General features: G+C 42.6%; 1 protein-coding gene across 1 annotated transcript in view; it reads left to right on the top strand.

Moving 5' to 3' along the window:
- Positions 1–19,554, top strand: part of TEX26 (testis expressed 26) — a 40,891-nt gene that overhangs the window by 15,615 nt on the left and 5,722 nt on the right. The window contains exon 6 of the mRNA XM_067713194.1: positions 3,340–3,516. Within this exon, the coding sequence (XP_067569295.1) occupies positions 3,340–3,516 (177 nt within the window). The remainder of the gene's footprint in view (positions 1–3,339; positions 3,517–19,554) is intronic.

Genomic DNA, 19,554 nt, shown 5'->3' with positions numbered 1-19,554 from the left:
TTTTCATAATCTCAAGAGGAAACCCTGTACCCATTAAGAAATTATTCCCTGTTTCCCTCTCCCCTAGTCTCTAGCAACTACCAATCTGCTTTCTGTCTCTAGATATTTTATATGTGGAATCATACTATACAATATGTGACCTTGGTCAGGTCCTTTTGTATCAGGAACTTCTCTTAATAATGCCGAAGGAGCTCATTAACATGAAATTTTATACAGACAATAAAACCATTAGTCAAGAAGAACTAAGAACTAATAGGTACTTTAAGCATATATCACATAGGCAGTAACTAGAGTGTGGTTCAGATTAATTGCTAATACACAGCAATTACACTTCTTTTTTTTCTTTTATTCACTCATTAATTTAGTAAATATTTACTGAGGTCTATTACAGTGATATGTACTAAGGATCAATGAAGAATAAGACTTAATCTTAATTAAGTACATAAAGGCACAGACGTGGAGAACAAACATATGGATACCGAGGGGGAAAGTGGAGGGATGGGAAGAATTGGGAGATTGGGATTGACACATATATACTATTGATACTGTGTATAAAATAGGTAACTAATGAGAACCTGCTGTATAGCACAGGGAACTCTACTCAATGCTCAGTGGTGACCTAAATGGGAAGGAAGTCCAAAAGGGAGAGGATGTATGTATATGTATGGCTGATTCGTTTTGCTGTGCAGTAGGAACTAACACAACATTGTAAAGCAACTCTACTCCAATAAAAATTAATTTTAAAAAAAGACTTAATCTTTATCTTCAAAGGAACTCAGAGTAAATCCAGAGCCTGATTTTTGTCTTTTCTGGGTCTTCATCTCCAGTTGCTCTCCTTCTGTGCTGGTCCATCCTGGTCCACATGCACCAGCCCCTCAAGACCCTTCTCAACGTGGCTCCTAACTTTCCTCTCCTGCTTCACCTTCAGCCAGTCCCCGCTTCCCTGCGTTCCTCACTCGCACCAACTAGACCGCATTTCATGAACACTCTGTGCATCTTTTGCTTCAGTGTTGACCCATTTTCAAAACATGCCTTTTGCTGTGTGTGCCTTTTTGATTCTTGTCTTCCTTCTCTTCCGGTAACAGAGCCTGTCACACTCCCTCTGGGCTTCTGTAGCACCTTATCCACAGCTCTGAGTGAGTGATTCTTATGAGAAGCTTGTTCACAATATAAGTGCCTGGGTCCCACTTCTAGAAAGTCTCAATGTCTGGGATAAGGTTCAGCAGGTATATTTTGGAATAACCTTCCTAGGTATTTCTGATGCATTATCTCCATGTGAGAACCACAGTTCCAAGTGTTATGGTTGCAAGATATCACATTCCATATCCATGTATCCTGTATATCTCTTTCTGATCACACTGGTTTGAGATTGTCTTGAGGTAGAACAATGACTTAATTACCTTTAACCTTGGCACAGAATCCATATAGGAACTGAAAACATTTGCTTTTGAGTGTCAGCTAGGGGAGAAGGATAGACATCTGTATCAAGTATTTCAATGGGAATTTATTTATTAATAAAGCCATTAGTAATTTACAAAAACCAACTTATAGATGCTGCTTACTGGGAACGATACCAGATGATTTTCCAAAATAGCTTAAGGAATGTCCTGCTGTTTGAGCCCGAGAGTTTGCTTCTCTCTTTATAACCTTGCCTTCTCCTCGGGTGGTTTATGAGGTCATTATGAGGGCCATTGAGTACCCATGGCCTCTCTCCCTGAGTCATCTAAACTAAGAGGCACCATGTAGTGAAACCCTTTCCCACTGTGCTGGTCTGGACAGAGATCAATTTTTAAAAATCAATATTAAAATGCTCTCGAGTACCAGTAGGTGACATCACATATTGTTTGACATACAATGTACATTTGAATTTATTTTGAAAAGACCTATTGAAAAACTATTTTGGAAAAAGAATAGAGGTTAGTGTTAATAGTAATTAGCACTGTTGTGACATTGCTCATGATATTTGTGGCTTTTTTTTTTTAGGGTTATGAATACTTTATTTTTTCTAGTATCACTTATTTTATTTTTTCAGAGAAGACTTTGATCTTTATTTCTAAGCTCTTTTTCATCTCCTATCACAAGTAACTGATTTTGTCCATATTTCCACGATTTGAATTTTTTCTCTTCATTTTATTTATTTTTAAAAAATTTTTATTGGCGTATACTTGATTTACAATGTTGTGTTAGTTTCAGGTGTGCAGCAATGTGAATCGGTTATATGTATACATACATCCACTCTTTTTTAGATTCTTTTCCCACATAGTCCATTACAGAGTATTGAGTAGAGTTCCCTGTGCTATACAGTAGGTCCTTATTAGGTGATATTCATGTTTTTAATATCTACGTCCCAATTAAAGTTGGTGTTGTATGATGTGCCTCTGAACCAACATTTTGTAGCAAGAATTAGGGATGAACTCGCTCCAGGTGAAATGACTTGTGATTCTCTCCTCAGTTAATCTGGTAGTGCTTGTGGAACCTGGTTTTAGTCAGTGCTTCAGAGGTATTTAAGGATCATATGTTTAACGAGTATTTGTTAGCAGAGTTATTTCCAAAAATAATAGTGCTACGTTTCACTAATGACAATGATCTTACCTAACCCTCCATCGGTAAGGTTCTTTTCCTTTGAGTGGTTCTTTTCCAGATAATGGGGATGATATGCACTGCCCTATCTAAGGTTGCCAGGTTTAGCAAATAAAAATACAGGGTGCCCAGTTAAATTTGAATAATGGTGTATAACAGGTAAAAAATGAGTACCTATACATACTTACACGAAGAAATTATTCATTGTTTATCTGAAATTCAAATTTAACTGGCATCCAGGAATTCCCTGGTAGTCCAGTAGTTAGGGCTGTGTGCTCCCATTGCAGGGGGCATGGGTTTGATCCCTGGTTGGGGAGCTAAGATCCTGCAAGTCACATGGTGTGGCCCCCCCCAAATTTAACTGGCACCCTATGTTTTATATGGCAACCGTAGCCCTAACTAAAATCTCTCACTCTGCACCCTAACCTCTGCCCCAGGGACTAGACAGGCTACTGGAGTGAGACGTGCTTCCTGAGTCCACGGAGCAGAAACAAATGAGCACTCCTAACTGATGTACAATATACTCAGAAACTACTGCTAATCATTTGAACTTGTACTTCCTGTGCCTGATAAAGCAGAAAATTATTTCCTGGTGGAAATGTCCCTAAAAAGTACATTGACCATACCTCTAAATGCAAGAAGAGTGTGTTTTAGTGTGATAAATTGGAAGTTACTGACAGAAGCAGAATGAAATGAAAATATGAGGCTAATTAGAAATAGCCTACAAGGAGTAATTATTGCCTTTCATTTGTACCCCAGCTCAAAAGATTAAGCAACATTCTCAGATGTTTCTGGAATGGAAAAACTTACTTCCCCGACCAGCAGACACTGAATCTCGATGGAATTACCAAATTCCAGCTAAAATTCCTGAGCTTCAGGATTTTAGTTTCAAATATGGATGTTACTCAAGCCTACCCATTGCTTCTCAGGGTCTAGGTAAGTACACCTGTAGCTTTTTTTTTTTTTTTTTTTTTTGCGGTACGTGGGCCTCTCACTGTTGTGGCCTCTCCCGTTGCGGAGCACAGGCTCCGGACGCGCAGGCTCAGCAGCTATGGCTCACGGGCCCAGCCGCTCCGCAGCATGTGGGATCTTCCCGGACCGGGGCACGAACCCACGTCCCCTGCATTGGCAGGCGGACTCTCAACCACAGCGCCACCAGGGAAGCCCTCACACCTGTAGCTTTTAAAACAACTTCATAGACTGTTCTCGCTCCAAGATTCCTCAACACATAGGGCCCTGGTGGGTGACCTTGATAATAGTCATAGAGAATGTCAGTGACCCCTGAATGGAATCAAAACTAGGACTCTGGGGCACTTAGCCTCAAACCCAGGGAATGAGGATGATGTCTTAGAAGAGAAATAACTGCTTGTGCCGTGAAATGAGTACATCCTCTGCCTGGGAGGGACAGTTGTTGGGATTGGGGGACATGCCCCCCACATAAAATGAAAGGAAGGATTTAGTTGCTATTAAACAACCAAAATTTAAAAAAAAGTTCCTCGGGAATCAAATTAGACTTGTCAGTTATCCCCTGGAAGTTTATCCACACAGCACATCCTTCAAGCATCTTTTACATTTAGCAATGATTTTACTTGAGTGTTCTTTTATGACCCCAATTGCTGTTGTTTACAACAGAAAAGTTTTTAAAAGTTCCATTGACCAAGCCACCTCCGAGTTCCTGGGTAAGAGGATAATCTGGTGTTCGTCTGAGACAGTGATTTATTCCTTGCATGGAGTTGGGATCAAGTAGCGCTTTAGACAAAAATCACATAACTGGAGAGTAAACCAGGAACACCCCCCGCCCCCCCACACACCTGATATCCAGCCCTCAGCTGGCATTTGTAACACTGAGCATGACAACATGGACACTGAATAGGAAAACACGTTATCACTCGCATTCTTCCTTTCTCTTAGTTTTGGCTGCAGAGATGGCAAGTGCTAGAAGTGACAAAGCTTTACAGCTTCACAAAGTACAATTAAAAAATATGTAATTAGGATTAGGGGACCATAGATGTTCAGAACCAGAAAAGACTCCTTCAATTTCTAGATGAGGAAATGGAGGCCAGAGAGTTGAAGGGCCTCCCATGATCAGTTATCACTCAAAGATTGCAAAGCTTCCCAACCCTGCTGGGCAGAAAAGCAACGCTGGCTTGGATGAAACTTTTGGAACAATAGTCTCTATTGTTTTGTTTATCATCACATCACCCAGGCCAAGCCCTGTCTAGGTGCTTCACACATAGCATTCCTTGTCCATTCACCTGCACTAGGTAAGTATCATTACCTGTATTCAAAGATGAGGAAATGAATAAATGGAGAGGACAGATGTATTTGCCAGCACAGAACTGAAACCTAAGTTTATTTCATTCCGAAATCCATGCTCTTTCCAGGAAGTCTTGCTGATCCCTTGAATATTATTTGCTCTTTTTAATCAATAATTAACATAATTGTGTCTTTTTAGCTATTAGACATACTATCCTTTGATTATTTTGGTCTCATTGATTTTATATTTAGAGTACTATTATCAGATATTTGCCTCCTTCCTAGAATTTCTCTATTTAGCACTTAAATAGTTAAATGGAAATTTTCATCCTGTTTTTCTTCATAATTTTCAGACCGACAGGTTCTTGATCGCTTTATTTACTCTTACTGTGATGTTGACAAAGGGACGGATTAAAAAGGAAAATAGTTCAAATGAAGAAAATCTGAACATAACTAGGTTATTTTCTCAATAATCAAGGAAAAATAAGATCCAAATTGTTCTAAATATAATTTCATCATGACTTTGTGTTATTTTGTTTGTGTGTGTGTGTGTGTGTGTGTGTTTTAATTAATTTATTAATTTATTTATTTTTGGCTGCATTGGGTCTTCGTTGCTGCACGCAAGCTTTCTCTAGTTGTGGCGAGCAGGGGCTACTTTTCATTGCGGTGTGCGGGCTTGTCATTGCCGAGGCTTCTCTTGTTGCAGAGCACAAGCTCTAGGCACGTGGGCTTAGTAGTTGTGGCTCACGGGCTCTGGAGCGCAGGCTCAGTAGTTGTGGCGCACGGGCTTAGTTGCTCCGCGGCATGTGGGATCTTCTCGGACCAGGGCTCGAACCCGTGTCCCCTGCATTGGCAGGCGGATTCTTAACCACTGTGCCACCAGGAAAGCCCCAATAGCTTTTGATATAACTTTTTTTCTTATTCTCTTTTGGATGCTTAATTTGTGTCTTCAATTCTGATTTCCTCTTTGAACCAAGAATTATGTGGAAGAGGTTTCTTAATTTTTCAATAATTACGGGATTAAAAAAACCTTTTTATTATTGATTTCCTATTTGAAAGTTAAAAAACAAATCTCTGCTTTGGGAAAATTAGCAAAAAAATTTTTATGCCAAGATTAATTTGTGTATTAGATGAATATCAGAAGAAAAAAATGTGCAGTTTATTGTATTTTTCAAGCCCCTCCTACCTTTGCCTTAATTGCATATTTGACCTGTCAAATTCTGAGGCAATAATATTTGAAACATTCCACAACAAAAGTGTTTTCATCAATGTCTCCTTGTATTTCTGGGATTTTTGCTACATATTTTTGGCTACTATGTTGTTTATCAATGCTTATGACTTATACAGAGCTTCTTCATTAATTAATTTTTTTCCCATTACATGTTATTCCTCTTTGACCCCGTTAATGATTTTGACCTTAAATTACATTTTAATTGATATTCATGTTGCCATTCATGCTGGGTTTGTATTTTATTTGCATTTACTTAATTCCCCATTTTTCTTTTTTGCTGTTTATGTCTTTCTTGGAGCACTGGGGACTGTAGCTGTGGCCAACCAGTAATTTCATGTGGATTCTCTCTTAGTTTAGTATATATAGTGGGACTTCCTGTCCTCACAACACTCTCCAAATCATGGTCCATATTCCATTGGGATCTTAAACCAAATATTAAAAAATGAGTCATCCTTCATTCAATAAATATTTATCGAACACCTGCTGTGTGGCAGTGTTGTAGGTCATGGGAATATATTTGTAGTGAAAAAACATACATGGAGCTTACATTCTAGAAGAAGGGACAGATCAAAAACAAGTCAAAATGAACAGTATAATTACAAAATATAAGCGCCACACACAGTGTAAGCAGTGCTGTGATGGGGTCTCCTGTGAGGAGGCCTCATTTAAGCTGACCCGTTAAGAGGGGAAAGAACCAGCCATGTGAAGAGATGAGCAACAGCTTTCCAGGCTTGCGGAGCAGCAAGGCAAGGGCGTCAAAGTAGGAAGGAGCTTGAAGTGTTTCTTGAAACGTCCTAGAAACAGTCAGAAGGCAGAGTGGCTGAAGCATTGTGAGTCGGCTAGGGACAGGGCAGAGGGTCAGTCATACAAAAGGGGTCAAAGGGGCGGGGGTGAGATCATACATGGACTGAGTGCCATTGGCTCCTAATAGCATGGACTCTCTTGTTGTAGTTTCTCTGTTCCAGAATAGTCCATAAATTTCTGTTGGTTCAAGTTGTGGATCCCTCATGAACGTGGTTTGGTTTTACGTTAATCCTCTAACAAAGCCTTGTCTGGGGCTGGAGTGTTCATCCCTGCAGACATGTTGTGGCTGCGTCTTCAGCATTTGCTGTCTTCCGGGAATCCCAAACGGGATCCTTGACCTCTTAAATGAATTTTTGAAAAAATTTATGTACATTAGAGTTCACTCTTTGTGCTGTAAATTTCTATGGGTTTTGACAGAAGCATAGTGTCATATCCATCATTATAGTACCATACAGAATAGTTTCACCACCTAAAATATCCCCTTGCTTCACCTAGTTGACTCTCTTCCCAAACCTGTCGTTACTTCTTTGGAGATAGTTTTGGTATTCTAAGGGCAGGACAGCCAAGAAAAGCCACTATCACCCACTGCCTCGCAGCAGACACCCTGGCGATGAATGTAGCCTCCCATCTGGCTGGAAACAGAAAGGCATACTACATACAGAATTGTAGAACAGGTAAGTGACTGCCACTCTAGAGCCAGAAATGCTACATTTATAAACATGCACTATTAGACAGCCTTTTTCTTTGGACACTGTGGTAAACTAAATTATTGTCCCCAGTTCTTCATCTCTCCCTGCCTCCACACTCTTTGGAAGGTATTTCCCCAGCCTTTGACTGTGAGCTTGGTCATGTGACTTGCTTTAGCCAATGGGATGTTAGCAGACATAAGTCTGGGCTGCCCACTGGTCCCAGGAGAAGGATGAGAGTCATGTGGATGAGAGCTACTGCTATGGTCAGTTTGCGTACCCCCAAAATTCATCTGTTGAAATTCTAATCCCCAAGGTGATGGTATTAGGAGGTGGGACCTTTGGAGGTGATTAGGTCATGAGGGAGAGCCCTCATGATTGGGATTAGTGCCCTTATAAAAGAGACCCCACAGAGCTCCCTTCTGCCATGTAAGGACACAGAGAAAAGATGGCCATCTGAACCAGAAAGTCCTCACCAGACACCAGATCTGTTTGTGCCATGATCTTGGAATTCCAGCCTCCAGAAATATGAGAAATAAATGTTTGTTGCTTATAAACTACCTAGTTTATGATGTTTTGTTTTAGCAGCCCAAATGGACTAATACAGCTACCCTAGCTGACCCTCCCTAGGGACCCACAAAGTGTGAGTGAGAAATAAGTGCTTCCCATTGCATGCCACTGAGATTAATACAGCAAGAGCTAATAGATACAGGCACAGTATTTATTTAGATGAGACGTCTCTGGAACCCTCAAAGTGAAATGAAAGGCTTGGTAGAATCCGTTTTCCCTCTTAAAAATATTGTCTGATCACCACTGACAAATGCATTTAAAAAGTGATTGTCTTCTAAGACAGGAGAGTGTTGTTGTGGTCCTTTTGTATTTTAAACCTGCCAAATAATGAAGGCATTTTAAACGTTGAACACTTCAAAGGTTCTCACGAGGCCAGTGGCCGCGGCTTATTTTAACGTGCCAAAGGATGTGAATGAGTGCTTTAATATGTTCCCTTTTTCAGAGCAGATTGTCAAGACCGGATCAATGTACTTGACGTGAGTTAATTATGTACCTTCATTATTATATTTCAAAAAGAGCAGTGTTTCAACACAGATAATGATTCTGAAATTCTTTCTCTTGTGGTGTACCCTGATGGCTCTTTTGATTCTCTTTCTAACCTCCTGCAAAACTCACTGCCCCCTGCCGACACACACACATCCTATCCCAAAAAGTCCATGTTTCTATGCTTTCCAGAAACATCTGTTCTTTGTTTTTAACCTCTTGAAAAAAACTGTTCTATAAATAGGGTTTTTTTCCCATTTTTTTCTAGTTTTATTGAGATATAATGGACATATAACATGGTATTAGCTTAAGGTGTACAACATAATGATTTGATATATGTTTATATTGCAAAATGATCACAATAGGTTTAGTTGACATCCATCACCTCACATAGTTGCAATTTTTTTCCTTGTGATGAGAACTTTTAAGGTTTACTCTCAGCAACCTTCAAAAATACAATACAGTATTGTTAACTATAGTTACCATGCTGTACATTAGATTCCCCAAAACTTATTTATCTTATAACTGGAAGTTTGTACCTTTTGACCACCTTCACTCATTTCCCCTTCCCTCAGCCTTCTGTACCCCCCAACTATCATCAGTCTTTTGCCTGAACCTTATCATTCAGCCTAGCTCTAGCTCTTGGTTGTCTCCTTTTTTTTTTAAATTTTATATTATTTATTCTTTTATACAGCAGGTCCTTATTAGTCATCAGTTTTATACACATCAGTGTATACATGTCAATCCCAATCGCCCAATTCATCACAACACCCGCCCACCCCCCCGCCACGTTCCCCCCTTGGTGTCCATGAGTTTCTGCACATTAATTTTGCATCCTGCTACTTTACCAAATTCATTGATTAGCTCTAGTACTTTTCTGGTAGCATTTTTAGGGTTCTCTATGTATAGTATCATGTCATCTGCAAACAGTGACAGTTTTACTTCTTCTTTCCCAATTTGTATTCCTTTTATTTCTTTTTCTTCTCTGATTGCCACGGCTAGGACTTGCAAAACTATGTTAAATAATAGTGGTGAGAGTGGACATCCTTGTCTTGTTCCTGATCTTAGAGTGCTTTCAGTTTTTCAACATTGAGAATGATGTTTGTCATATATGGCCTGTGGGTTTGTCATATATAGCCTTTACTATGTTATTATGTTGAGGTAGGTTCCCTCTATGCCCACTTTTTGGAGAGTTTTTATCATAAATGGGTGTTGAATTTTGTCAAAAGCTTTTTATGCATCTATTGAGATGATCATATGGTTTTTATTCTTCAATTTGTTAATCTGGTGTATCACATTGATTGATTTGTGTATATTGAAGAATCCCTGCATCCCTGGGATAAATCCCACTTGATCATGGTGTATGATCCTTTTAATGTGTTGTTGGATTCTGTTTGCTAGTATTTTGTTGAGGATTTTTGCATCTATATTCATCAGTGATATTGGTCTGTAATTTTCTTTTTTTGTAGTATCCTTGTCTGGTTTTGGTATCAGGGTGATGGTGGCCTCATAGAATGAGTTTGGGAGTGTTCCTTCCTCTGAAATTTTTTGGAAGAGTTTGAGAAGGATGGGTGTTAGCTCTTCTCTAAATGATTGATAGAATCCACCTGTGAAGCCATCTGGTCCTGGGCTTTTGTTTGTTGGAAGATTTTTAATCACAGTTTCAATTTCATTACTTGTGATTGGTCTGCTTATATTTTCTATTTCTTCCTGGTTCAGTCTTGGAAGGCTACACTTTTCTAAGAATTTGTCCATTTCTTCCAGGTTGTCCATTTTATTGGCATAGAGTTGCTTGTAGTAGTCTCTTAGGATGCTTTGTATTTCTGCGGCGTCTGTTGTAACTTCTCCTTTTTCATTTCTAATTTTATTGATTTGAGTCCCCTTCCTCTTTTTCTTGATGAGTCTGGCTAATGGTTTATCAATTTTGTTTGTCTTCTCAAAGAACCAGCTTTTAGTTTTATTGATCTTTGCTATTGTTTTCTTTGCTCAGCTCAGTAAAACTTTATTCTGCTGTCTGCTGATGGGTGGGGCTGGGTTCCCTCCCTGTTGGTTGTTTGGCCTGAGGCAACCCAACACTGGAGCCTACCTGGGCTCTTTGGTGGGGCTAATGACAGACTCTGGGAGGGCTCACGCCAAGGAGTACTTCCTAGAACTTCTGCTGCCCGTGTCCTTGTCCCCACGGTGAGCCACAGCCACCACCCGCCTCTGCAGAAGACCCTCCAACACTAGCAGGTAGGTCTGGTTCAGTCTCCTGTGGGGTCACTGCTCCTTCCCCTGGGTCCTGATGCACACACTACTTTATGTGTGTCCTCCAAGAGTGGAGTCTCTGTTTCCCCCAGTCCTGTCGAAGTCCTGCAATCAATTCCCACTAGGCTTCAAAGTCTGATTCTCTAGGAATTCCTCCTCCCGTTGCTGGACCCCCAGGTTGGGAACCTGACTTGGGGCTCAGAACCTTCACTCCAGTGGGTGGACTTTTGTGGTATAAGTTTTCTCCAGTCTGTGAGTCACCCACCCAGCAGTTATGGGATTTGATTTTACTGTGATTGCGCCCCTCCTACCATCTCATTGTGGCTTCTCCTTTGTCTTTGGATGTGGGGTATCTTTTTTGGTGAGTTCCAGTGGCTTCCTGTCGATGATTGTCCAGCAGCTAGTCGTGATGCTGGTGTTCTCGTAAGAGGGAGTGAGAGCACATCCTTCTACTCCGCCATCTTGGTTTCTTATCTATAAATATGTTTAAACCTGTTCTATTTTGTTAAAAAATGCTTTCACGAATAGAAGAGTAGAAAAATAACATCTCTTTCAACTGAAGACTGCAATAATTTGTAAAAAATCACAATGGGACATGTGTAGTTGAGTTTTCATTATGTGTTAAAAATCTCCTGTCTGTACAAGAGGCATATGAGCCAGAGCAATGCTTCTCAATCTTGACTGCACGATAGAAGGGCCTGGAGAGATTGAAAAAATCCTGATATCCAGGCCACTCCCCAGACCCATTGCATCAGAAAATCTAGGGATGGAACCTGCAGCAGTCTGTTCTAAAATTCCCTAGGGTGATTCCAATGCACAGCAAAGAGGAAGCCACACTGACCTAGGGGAGTGGCAAGTTGTACCTGCTAGGTTTACGTGGATGGCTCAGTTAGGCTCTAGGCAGGAAACAGAATCCCCCCCATTTGTTTCACATGATGGGGCTTGAATGAACGGACTACTTCTGAGGGTGAGGTTTGCAGAGGCTAACAATGGAAGGAAGCTGTTACCAGCTCTAGGCCTGAATGGACAATGTGACTGGAGCCCAGTGAGACCCAGTTGCGTGGAGGAGCTGCTGTCCCCTGGGGCTGTGGTCACAGAGAGAAAGAGCCATGGCCAGAGACATGAAACAGGGAGAGACAGGGGAAGAAATACTCCACTCTTGCTTTCTCCTTCCCTCCGATACAATCTGAGCTCCTCCAGCGGCCCTCATTGACCAAGCCCAACGGACGCCACCAGAAATGTACTGAGGAAGATGCAGCCCAAAGGGTCAGGCTCCAGTGGCACAGAGTGGGCTAGGGAAGGTATTAAGGGGATTTGGAGGCCAAACAGAATATAACCAACACAGCCGGCCAGGTTTTCTCAACCAAAACCAAAAGCAGAGTGTGTGGCCAAGTACTGAATACGATTTCTGAATGTAATTTTATAGAACACTTTATAAAACAGCGAACTTATTCATTTAAAGAATCATCTTTTAAAAAATAATCACATTTCATGAATTGGGATGGTTCCAGAAAATCCAAGGTGTATGATTATGACAGTTCAAACTTTATCCCTCATTCAACATTTAAAACAAAATATTTCGGGGAATTCCCTGTCAGTCCAGGTTGGGACTCCGAGCTTTCACTGCCGAGGACCCAGGTTCAATCCCTGGTCGGGAAACTAAGATCCCACAAGCTACATGGCATGGCCAAAAATAAAAATAAAGTATTTTTAAGTCTTTTGCGCCAGACACTGTGCTGTACTAGATACCAAAATCAAAGACAGAATAACCATTCTTAAAGATTTAAGAGTCTAGTGGGAAATACAGACAAGTTAGCGATGTTACATTTCACCAGCCCAGGGTGGTGCACCCCACTTCGGGGGCACTCCCTGCCCCCAACTCCAGGCACATGGTTCTGATGTCAGCTGAAAACTCACTGCAGTCAGCCTGGGCCATGTTTGGTACCTCTCCTCTCTGGCCACCGTTGGGTCCAGCCCGGGTTTTCCTCAGTGGAGATGTGGGCAGAGCTCTCTTTCCTCTGTGCTTATGAGGCTGTAAGACACATCCAGAGCTACCCGTGGTCTTTCTTCCAGCCTCATGGGGACAACCAGCCAGAGAATGGAGACATGGGAGAGGATGCATGAAAGAGAGGGAGGGTCCTGATGAGACTGGAGTGAGTCCTTGAGTCCAGCTGCACCTCAGCCACACGAGCCAATTCATGTCCCCTTTTGACGAAAGCGGCATTGAGCTGGGAGTCAATAGTGTTCTAACTAATACAGAAAGAATTGTCAATAAACTCTGAAGAGACGTATGATAGAGCCAAGCACAGGGTGTTACGGGATTTCTGAGAAGCTTGCCTAACCCAGCCTGAAGGGTCAGGAAGGTTGCTGGAATGATGTTGGGCCTAGGTCTTTCCTGGAGGCAATGGCATTGTAATTATGCTATTTTCACAAGCAAGAGTCTCAACTTAATGCCTACAGCGGCCTGGCAGATGACCGAAATAAGGGCAGTGGGCCAGGTGTGAGGCCATAGGGAGTGGTGAGGACGATGGTGAACTGGAGAGTGCCTGCCGTGTCTGGAAGGGGCTGGTGACATCCCTTCTAGACAATTGTAGCCCTGTTAGCATGTATCAGTTGTGTAGGGTTTCAGGAAAATCCCTTTTTTCACTGTATCACTACAATCTCCCTCTTTATGTTTCATAGTATTCCATATGCTGAAGTCCACTTTGATATTAATGTAGCTATTTCTGTTCTTTTGGTTAGTTTCAGTATATTTTTCCATCCTTTTACTTTTAACCCATCTGTGTCTTTTCATTTAAAGTGGGTTTCACATACGTATAATACACCATGTAAATATATAATACAACGTTGAATTCAGGAGTATGAAGAAAACTACAGCAGGCTAAAGACAGAGAGGCATGGGGGCTGCTATCTTAGGTGGGGTGGCCGGGAAGGCCTCTATAACGTGGCACTGAGCTCACTCCTGACAGAAGTGAGGCAGGAGGGGAGAAGCTTGTGGATGTTTGGAGGAAGGACTTTCCAGGTAGAGGGAACAAGGGCAGAAGCCCTGCAAGTTCTAAGAGAAGGTCAAGGTTGTCCTGGAGAAGTGAGGGGAGAACAGTAGGAGATGAGGTCAGACAGGTAGAAGGGCAGATCAGAGAAGCCTCCAAGGTTATGGATTTTACTTTGAATGATATGAGGAGCATGGCAGGTATTTGAGTAGAGGGTTGACATTGTCCAACTTCTGTTTTTAAAAGACCACTCCTTACACAGAACATATTGTAGTGGGGGCAGAAATGAAAACCGGGAGACGAGTCAGGAGGTACTGCCAAGGTCCAGGTGAGAGACATGGGTGGCTTGGACTAGGAGGTATTGGTGGCAGAAGTGAGGAGTGGCTAGATTCTGAAGACACTTCAAAGGTAGAACAAATAGGGTTTGTTGGTGGACTGAATGTGTGCTTGGGAGAAAAAAGAGGGGAGGGAGATGACTCCAAGGGTTTTTCCCTAGGCAATTAGAAAAATGGAGTTGTTATGTGAGACAGGGCAGGTGGAGGAGGCGTGGGATTGGGTAATCAAGGGTTCCATTTTGGACAGTGGATAGCACCCACACATAATTACTATTAATTGCACCCTGGCAGGACAAGATGGTAAGAGAGCATTTTTAATACCAGTTATTTTCCTCTTTGTTCACTCCCTGGCATTTCCTCCCACCCCACCTCCCAGCTTCATGTTAGCATCAATTACCTTCACATGTGATGGGATTAATGCACCCGGGGTGGTGGGGGAGGGGGGAGGGGGAGCGGGAGGGGGAGGGGAGAGAGGAGGAACCTCCCCAGGTACTCCAGTTACAAATCCTGGCACAGTGAGGGGTGAGCCACCACTGTGGGTACAGCTCATCAGCACTGGCTGCTCCCAGCAAGAAAGTAGCAAGATTTTCTTCACCTGGCATCTCTGTGAGCATCAGTAATTATCCCTGGGGACAGAGTAGACATGATTCTAATCAGTACAGGAGTCCCTGGCAGGTTTTGCTGTCTGATACCACGAACTGGAGAGGAAGAAGAGCAGGTTCTGCTTTGGAAAGGTTAGAAACATCTCATGCTAACAGGTAAGAAAACGTTCTCTTTGTCCTTTTCTTTTCTTTTTAATCTCATAGAATTTTCTAGAATTCTGCTTGGGGTACAGGCAGAGAGCTGTTTGCAGTAAAAATGGGTATTATAAGGTAACTATTTACATTTTCAAGGAAGCAGGTTTTGCTCCTCAGGAGGAAGGTAAAGGGAAGTTTGTCCCATTCATTGTAAAGACTGACCACATGCCCCCCTCAGCCTGGCACAAACATGGGGTGCAGCAGTGCACGGGGCTTAGTGTGCTCAGCTAGCTGTTGCTATGGAATTTTGTCCCTGCAATCAGAGCCTCTGCCTTGATAACTTAATTGCACTTAAAAAAAAAAACACAAAAAGAACCCTTGAATTTGAGTAAATCCTGAGAATATCATGAAGGCTTTTGATTAATGTAAAATTAAAGCTCTTTCAGAAGCATTAATTGAATAAAAAAACCCACTATTCAAAGACCTGTAAGGATGGCCCAAACCATTTGAAGATATACAGTCATTATCTTAAAATCTGGTTAATTAAGGCACTAAGTGTCATCAAACACCTTGACTTCAGGGCACTTTATTTATATTTAAGTTCCTGTCTCATTTTCTCGTTGTTCTGACCCTTTGATATCTATGTTTCCTTCCTGCATTGCCCTATCCTGAATCTTTTCCATGTTCGCTGGAAAATAAACCCTAGAATATTTCCAGCTCTCTTTCTCAGCATCCTTCTTGCTGACCAGGTGTGGATGAGATGTCATAATTAAAAGTGACCCATTTCTTCTGAGATTGCTGAGATAAAACATGCTTTTAGCTTGGCAGAAGAATTTTGTCTTTGTTGAAAGAAACAAACTGTAAGCATAATATTAAATCAGTATTAAGAGTGACAAACAATACACTTAAAAGTTTGGGAAATTACTATTCCCTCAAATAAGGTAAAAGAAACCATTAAGTTCTGAGCGAAACGTCACCCTCAAGCCCTTGGCACAATCATCTTACCAGCAGGCATGAGTCACCTTGATCTCTGTCGTGTGAAACCACAGGTACCACCTAGGATGCTTAGAGCTACACACAGGTCATAGAAGACCCACAATGCCTGAATATTTAGAAAATCGATTACCTTACAAAATAAATCTGTTGGTAGGGAGTGCTCCACACTTGGTTAATTCAACAATTCAAAGGTGTAATTGAACACAAATATCCTTTGTAGCTTTGTTGTTTGGGCTTTGGGGCTCACGTGTGTCCTGTTGGCAAGATGGCTGCAGCAGCTCCATCCAGAGGCCACATCTGAGGCAGGAAAAGCACTCAGTTTTCTCCCTTCCCTCACTTTTCAAAAGCATGGGAACCTTGCCCAAAACCACCCAGTGGACTTCCACTCACACCCGACCGGCCAAAGTTGTGTCACATGCTCATGACTAAACCCAAGCCAGCAAGGAGAGCAGATTACCATGGTTGTCTTAGACCCCACGATTCACCCCCCAAGAATGGGGAGAAGCTCTGCCTCTCACGAAGGGCATGACCCCCAAGACCTACATGAGGCAGAGTTCCGTTAGCAGGGGAGCATTGGGGGGGAGATGGCTACTGGGTGGGAATGATGGGCAGACATCTATGTTTTCCACTGCCCATCTTCCTGTCTCCCTAGCTGCCCCTTTATAGCCCCCTTACTTACTCCTCTTCCGTCTGCCTGTCCTTGAAATACTAGGATTCCTCAGCACCCAGCCCGGGCCATCTTCTCTTCTCTGTGTGTGCTCCCTCAGTCCTATGGTTTTAAATGCCATCTACACGTTGGCAACCCTCAAAATCGGTATCTTCTGCCCAGACCTCTCTCCTCTGAGTTCCATATTTGGACATCTAACTTCCCACGTGACAGCTCTACTTACATGTCTCAGAAGCATCTCAAACATAATACTCCCAAAACCGAGCTTTTTATTTTCCCCCAAACCAGCCCCTTCCCAGGTTTTCCATCTTAGTAAATGGCACTCCATCTGCCAGGTGTCTCATGACAGGCGTTTGGGAGTCAGTCTTGACTCTTACCCTCCCTAACTGCCCATCACAACCACTCTTCTTTTATTCAACATGGCATCGAGCACGCTGCTCCTACAATAGGTGTCCAGCCCACAGTAGGTGCTCAACAAATACTTGTTGAAAATGATTGAGTGTGCTTGTATGGTACATCCCTTGACTGGAGAGTGGAAACACGGAAGTTTAGAAAGAGCCTGAGGGTAATAACATGGGACATTCTGATAAAGGTGTTCATTTGGGGATGAACTGAAAGAAACATTGACAGTGCTTTCTGAGAGTTATGATGCCACTCTTCCTCCCCAAGTCAAACATAAGCCCACCAATCTTTCGGCAGGACTTCCATGAGCACTAAAAGTGTAGAGGTGAAATCTTACAATTTACTTGGAGCTTCTCTCAGGTACATTGGCTTCCTTATGGCTCCTGGTAGCAATGCCACATTCAATGGTCCAGTGCACAATGAGGGCCCAACGTGAATTGACATTGTGATGCATGGTCTGCATTTTCTCTCAGTAAGTCTTGTGATCAGCAACTACTGAAATGAAGAGTTGAGAGATGTTGTTCTTTTCTTTTCCAACATCAGTGACACTGATGGCTGTGATGTTGAAAAGATGGAGGATTTTAACAGTCAGCTACTGCTGCATAACAAGCACCTATAAAATCTTGGTGGCAATGAGAATTTATTTCCCATGCACCTGCAGCTTGGCTGAAGTGGCTCCTCTGGGCTGGGTATTGCTGGGGTAGTGCTTCAAGCCATCGATCTGGCTGGGTTTGATGGTGAAGAGGTGAATGTTCCACATGTATTCATTGTGGGTCCCACTCAAGGGAAGTTCTTCTCACACTAATGACAAAAAACACAGGAGGGCAAGTGGAAATTCTTGAAGCTTCTTAAAGCCAAGACTCAGAGCTGGCACACTGCCACTTTAGCTAGTTAGTCAAAGCAAGCTGTAAGAACAAGCTCAGAGTCAAGGGCTTTTCTGGGATGATCTACAGAGCTACAGGGCAAAAAGCGTGGATACAGGGAGGAGTGTTGAATTGGAACAACACTTCAATCTGCCCGAGTATATACTACACATCAAAGAAAACGAAGAGAAAGCTTGTGTTCAGCTGGAACTGATCAAGTCCAGGGTGGGGCTGCATCTCCCTCTGCTCCTGTCTGCTTTTCATTGTAACTCAAACTATACCTTATGGTCCCTTTGAAACAGACTACCCAATATAGGTTCCATCCCTCCCCAATTCATTCCATTTTTTATCTATTCAGTAACACCCAGACTACTTCCCGGGATGGTGCCCTGGACGTTGATTTCTTAGTATGGTTGTTATGGGAAGCTTTTCATTTCACATCTGCTGACACAATTTGCTGTCTCTCTAAAATAAAAAATAAAAAAAAAAAAGAGAAAGAGAAAGAGACTCATACTCTGATGGCTGTAAAGGATAATGAGTGATTTGTTCAGAGCTACATACAAATCAGACTAGCATCTTCCAGACAGAATCACTAATATAATTTTAAGCCCACACACTTTACAAATGCGAACACCCCAGTGCAGCTGGGTTGCCATGGGCAACCAGGGCATGCCAGCTTGTGATCTGAAACAGGCTGATGTCTCCCAGCCTGGGAAGCACATTCTGCAGACAAACTCCAAGGGAGGAGAGGATGTTAGTGTTGGCTCTGATCTGGCCGCCACACAAATGCACCCCTGTGATGGTTTGGATTAGTTCTCGTCTGAACTGCGCAGCTTTTTAAAACTCCTATTTACACAGGACTTCTTCAGTATCCCCTCTGTGTGTGTGTTGAAGCAGGCTGGGGAATGGAGTGGGGAGAGTGTGATGGAGCCGTGTGGACTAGAGCAGGCAACGAGAAACTCCACCCATAGCTGCTGACGGTCTGAGGTCAGAGCAGCAAAAAGGATGCCCAGGTCAGAGGCCAGGAGGCAGGCTGGTTGGTCAACTGGAAAGTGGGCTCAATGGGTCTTCCCCAGAAGAGGTCCTGATCAGATGTTGGGAGCTGATGTACGCTGGTTGGAAAAACAAGAGCAAGAAACAGGAAGGCATGAAGAGGAAAGAGAGGGTGGTTTTGGGCAAAAACAAACACTGGGAGTGGGGTGAGGGGCAGACAGGTCCCATTAAAAGGGCTGGAGGGAGGGGATGGCACAGAGGAATGACCTGTGATGACTCCACTTAAATATGTCAATACAAACCTAAATTCATTGTCAAAAGAGCCTGTCTCAGTCATCTAGGGCTGCCATAACAAAATACCATACACTGGCTTAAACAACAAACATTACTTCTCACAGCTCTGGAGGTTAGAAACCCAAGCATCATGGTGGCAGTGTGGTGGGGTCCTTGCTGAAGTTCTCTTCCTGGTTTATAGATAGCTGGCTTCTCCTTGTCTCCTCACATTGTGAAGAGAGATCACCTCTCTCGGGTCTCTTTTTGTAAAGGCGCTAATCCCATTCGTGAAGGCTCTACTCTCATGACCTTACTACTTTCCAAAGGTCCCATCTCCAAATATCACCATATTGGGGATGAGGGCTTCAACATATGAATCTGGGGGGAGAGGACACAAACTGTGAATTATAGGATGTTCCTGGTGAGAGCGCCACTGATAGT

The sequence above is a fragment of the Pseudorca crassidens genome, chromosome 18 (genome assembly GCF_039906515.1).
Source record: "Pseudorca crassidens isolate mPseCra1 chromosome 18, mPseCra1.hap1, whole genome shotgun sequence".
NCBI classification, from domain to species: Eukaryota; Metazoa; Chordata; class Mammalia; order Artiodactyla; family Delphinidae; genus Pseudorca; species Pseudorca crassidens.
Note: the sequence above shows the minus strand (reverse complement) of the source record. Positions and strands in the feature narration are given on the sequence as shown.